Source organism: Daucus carota, chromosome 1, assembly GCF_001625215.2.
Source record: "Daucus carota subsp. sativus chromosome 1, DH1 v3.0, whole genome shotgun sequence".
NCBI classification, from domain to species: Eukaryota; Viridiplantae; Streptophyta; class Magnoliopsida; order Apiales; family Apiaceae; genus Daucus; species Daucus carota.
The window spans coordinates 9404473-9408785 of record NC_030381.2 but is presented as its reverse complement, the minus strand read 5'-3'; the positions used below and the strand labels follow the sequence as shown (position 1 = coordinate 9408785).

General features: G+C 39.1%; 1 protein-coding gene across 1 annotated transcript; it reads left to right on the top strand.

Moving 5' to 3' along the window:
• The first annotated feature begins 229 nt into the window (after nucleotides 1-229).
• Nucleotides 230-3525, top strand: LOC135151201 (uncharacterized). The gene is made up of 5 exons (XM_064088926.1): nucleotides 230-1157; nucleotides 1320-1665; nucleotides 2257-2481; nucleotides 2543-2697; nucleotides 2891-3525. The coding sequence occupies exons 1-5, from the start codon at nucleotides 230-232 to the stop codon at nucleotides 3523-3525; spliced, it is 2289 nt and encodes a 762-aa protein (XP_063944996.1).
• The last annotated feature ends 788 nt before the right edge of the window (nucleotides 3526-4313 follow it).

Genomic DNA, 4313 nt, shown 5'->3' with positions numbered 1-4313 from the left:
TCCAAAAATTATTTTTGATCGAAAAATATTTTTCTTTCAAAATCCAAATATTTTCCCAAACACTCAAACATTTAAATCTTCTACCATGTCTACCGCAAAAATTAGCAGCATTAAAATTCCACCTTTTGACAAGGCTAATTTTGGTCTCTGGACGAGACACATGCTTTTGTTCCTCCGGGCGGCGAATAAAAAATACATAAATATTTTGACGAAGGGTCTTTCGCCCCCAATGAATATTATCTTGGAACATACTGAAGATGGAGTTACTATTCCTCACAGAACCTATCTGAAAACACCTGCTGAGTTCTCGGATGAGGATAATGAGCTGATAAATCTAGATGTAACTCTACAGCTCATTCTGATCGAATCATTGGATCCAGTAATGTACAATAATGTTGTCAATTGTACAAGTGCTAAGCAGATATGGGACACTCTGCAAATTATCAATGAAGGATCTGAGGAAGTACGGGAAAACAAGAAGGAAATTCTTGTGGCTCAATATGAGCAATTTGGTTCTAATCCCGGAGAAGGAATTTCTGAAGTATTCATCAGATTCAACAATTTGATAAAGAATCTGAATCTGAACGGGAAATACTACGACAACAAAGAGGTGAACCTAAAGTTTTTGCTGACGCTCCCTGAGCAACTAGAACATCGGATAACCGCCATCAGAGAAAGCAGAGATTTGACAGAGATCTCATTGGAACAGCTGTATGGGGTTCTGAAAACCTATGAATTGGAACAGGCTCAAACTAAACAGAGATACGGATGGGGAAAGACACTGAACACGTCTACGTCTGTCAGCAATTCTACTGCCCTCATAATACAATCACCTCTTGTGAAAGAAAGGAAGGTTGTTGTACCTTCAAGAAGCTCCCACGAGTATGTTGTGCCGGAAATGGGACATACTTCAGTAAGTACGGGAGATGATGAATTTTACTCGATGGAAGAGTTAGATCAGCTGGAGGACGAATCTCTTGCTATGTTTGCCAGGAAGTTTGGTCACATGAGATTTAGGAAGAATCCCTCCTACAAGTTTAAATCTTCTGGTAGTAAATTTCAGAAAGGGGGATCTTCGTCCACAACATCAAAAGGGGCTTACAAGACTGGGATGGTTGATCGAAGCAAGTTTAAATGTTTCAACTGTGATGAGCCTGGTCACTTTGCATCGGAGTGCAAGAAGCCCAATCAGCTGGCAAAGAAGAAAGAATCTTATGACGAGCTAAAGCAGAAGTATGAGGCTCTGCTAAAGAAGCATCAAGGCCAAAGCAACCAAGGGAAGTCCTATGTGGCAAAAGGGAAAAGCTGGGATGACACAGATAGTGATGAGGAGGAAGAGCGGGGGAATGTTGCTCTAATGACTTTTATGGAACCTTCTACACCTCCACATCGCACTGGCGGATTTCCGGTAGATCCTACTTGCCCTAAACTGTTTATGCAATTAGGACTTGAACGTGATGACGCTCGTAATAAGCTCAAAGCTCTGACTCTTGAACACAAAGCTTTAAAGCAAGAAGTTCATGAGTTAAAGTTAAAAGAAAAACTAGTGCTCACCCCTAAAATTGAACAACTAACTAGTCAGTTATTGACTCAGACTAATAAAGTCGAAGTGTTAGAATTTAGGGAGAAAAAGTTGAATGAGCAGTTAGCTGAAGAGAAGGTTAGGTGCCTTGCTTATAAGGAGTCGACTAATATTGTTAAGAACCTAGTGGACCAACAAGTGATTAAAAGGAAAGTTGGTATAGGTTTCGATTACAACAAGTCGGTAGGTAAGGCTAGTAATATAACTCCTTTTGTTAAGAGTGCTGAAGACAGGGGTATCCCACATGTTTTAAAGGATGCTCCCAAACCTTTATTCAAAACCCCTGTCGCAGAACCATTACTTGATATGCCCGTGATTATTCAATATGAAATGAATTTAGAGGATATTGAGAATGAGAAGGAGATTTTGGCATCTGTAGAGCCAATGCAAGTTGAGGGCACATTCAGTTCGCCCAAAGCTGGCATAGGTGCCAATGGCTTAAAGAATAATTTTAACAAGCCTAATAAGTTTGTTAAATGCAGGAATGATAACAATACATGCTCTTCTACTAATAACATTAGAACTTCTGAAAATGTTAATGTAAAAACTATTAAACCCCCTGTTGTTCTGAATAACATGCCTACTGTTCCTTTAGTTGATATGTGCCATAAACCTTGTGGTGTTGATAATTGCATGTTGTGTGCGTTTAATGTAATGTCTGCTTATTTTAAAAGTATGCATGCTAACAAAGAAAACACAACACCTAGAAAGCACATGAATAGTAAGTTTGCAAAAACCAAGACTGCCGGTCCTTCTCCTATCAAGAAGGATACTTATGTTCCCAAGCCTAAACCTAAAGTGTTCAAGGCTGTTTGTAGGAAAGTAAGTACAGTCAAGGTGGATGCTGATGTTATTCAAACAGGATCTATTGTCAAAGCTGACAAAGGTCAATTCTTTAAGTATGCCGGGCCCAACCAAGTTTGGGTTCCGAAGAAGGTTTAATTCGTTTGATATGTGCAGGGAGCCAAACAAGGTTGAAAAGGTTGTATGGATTCTCGATAGTGGATCATCTAGACATATGACCGGTGATAGAGCCCTGCTATCAAATGTGATTGAGAGAGCTGGCCCGATTGTCACCTTTGGAGATAACAGCAAAGGTTGTACTACGGGATATGGTAATTTATTTGCTGGAAATGTTATCATTGAAAATGTTTCTTTTGTTGAAGGACTCAAGCACAATCTTCTGTGACAAGGGATTCCAAGTAAACTTTGTCAAGGAGAAGTATTTGATATCTCACACTAAAGACGACCGTCTTGCTCTATGTGGAGTAAGAAAAGCTAACTTATACTTAGCTGATCTCAATTCAGGTGCCAATGATGAAGATAATTGTTTCTATTCAAAGGCTTCACCTGAAGATAGTTGGCTATGGCATAAGAAGTTGTCTCACCTTAATTTTAAAATTGTAAACTCTTTGGTCAAGAGGGATTTGGTGAGAGGACTGCCTCCTTTGGAATTCACTCTACAAGGACTTTGTGAGGCATGTCAGAATGGGAAGGCTAAGATAGCATCATACAAAGGCACAGACACCAGTAACATTACTGAACCACTTCAACTATTACATGTGGATTTATTTGGTCCAGTTAATGTGATGTCTTTATCAAGAAAGAGATATGCCTTGGTGATTGTTGATGACTTCTCTAAGTTCACATGGGTTTTATTCTTACATTATAAGGATGAAACTCCTCAATTGGTAATTGATCTTATCAAGGAGATCGAGTTGGATTCGAATGATAAACTTCGTGTCAGAGCAATAAGGTCCGATAATAGAATAGAGTTTAAGAATAAAACTCTCAACAGATTTTGCTCCGACAATGGCATAACAAGACAATACTCAGCGCCAAGAATTCCACAACAGAATGAAGTAGTAGAAAGGAAGAATCGTACCTTGATTGAAGCTGCAAGAACTATGCTATGCGAATCAAGGTTGCCCATCTACTTTTGAGCTGAAGCTGTAAATACTTCTTGTTACACCCAGAATCGAACTCTGATCAACAAGGAAAATATGAAAACTCCTTATGAGCGTATGAACGAAAAGAAACCAACGGTCAAGTACTTTCATGTATTTGAGATGTGCTTAAGGATGGCAATGAACATCGTGGCAAGTTTGAACCCAAAGCACTTTAAGCAATTATTTGTTGGTTATTCTCATCAAGCATATAAGGTGTTTATCATTGATCAATTACAAGTCAAGGAAAGTGTCAACGTTACTTTTGATGACACTAAACTCCCAAGTATCCAATTTGAAGATCCATCCGAGTCACTAAAGTTTGATAAATATCCTGACTCAGACTCGGATGATGACGATGAATAACCTGATGCTGCAACTAGTAATGAGACTAACAATGCTAATATTGATCCAGGTATTGGTGGAGAAAACAAAGGAAACACTGTGGACTCTACTAATGCTAGTGGTGGATCATCTAGTCAACCTGGCAGCAACTCAGGGGGAGATGGTGGATCAACTGGTCAAACACAGCATCACAATGATAATTCTGACGAATCATCAAGATTATATCTTCCAAGGGAGATGATCTGGAGTAGAGATCATCCCTTTGAACTAATCATTGGTGATCCAGATGTTGGTGTTTAGACTAGGAGTGCAACTCAGAATGAATGTCTATATTTGGGTTTTCTATATCAGGAAAAACCGAAGAAAATTGAAGATGCACTAGCCGATCTGGAATGGGTTCTTTCTATGCAAGAAGAGCTCAATCATTTCGAGAGACAAGA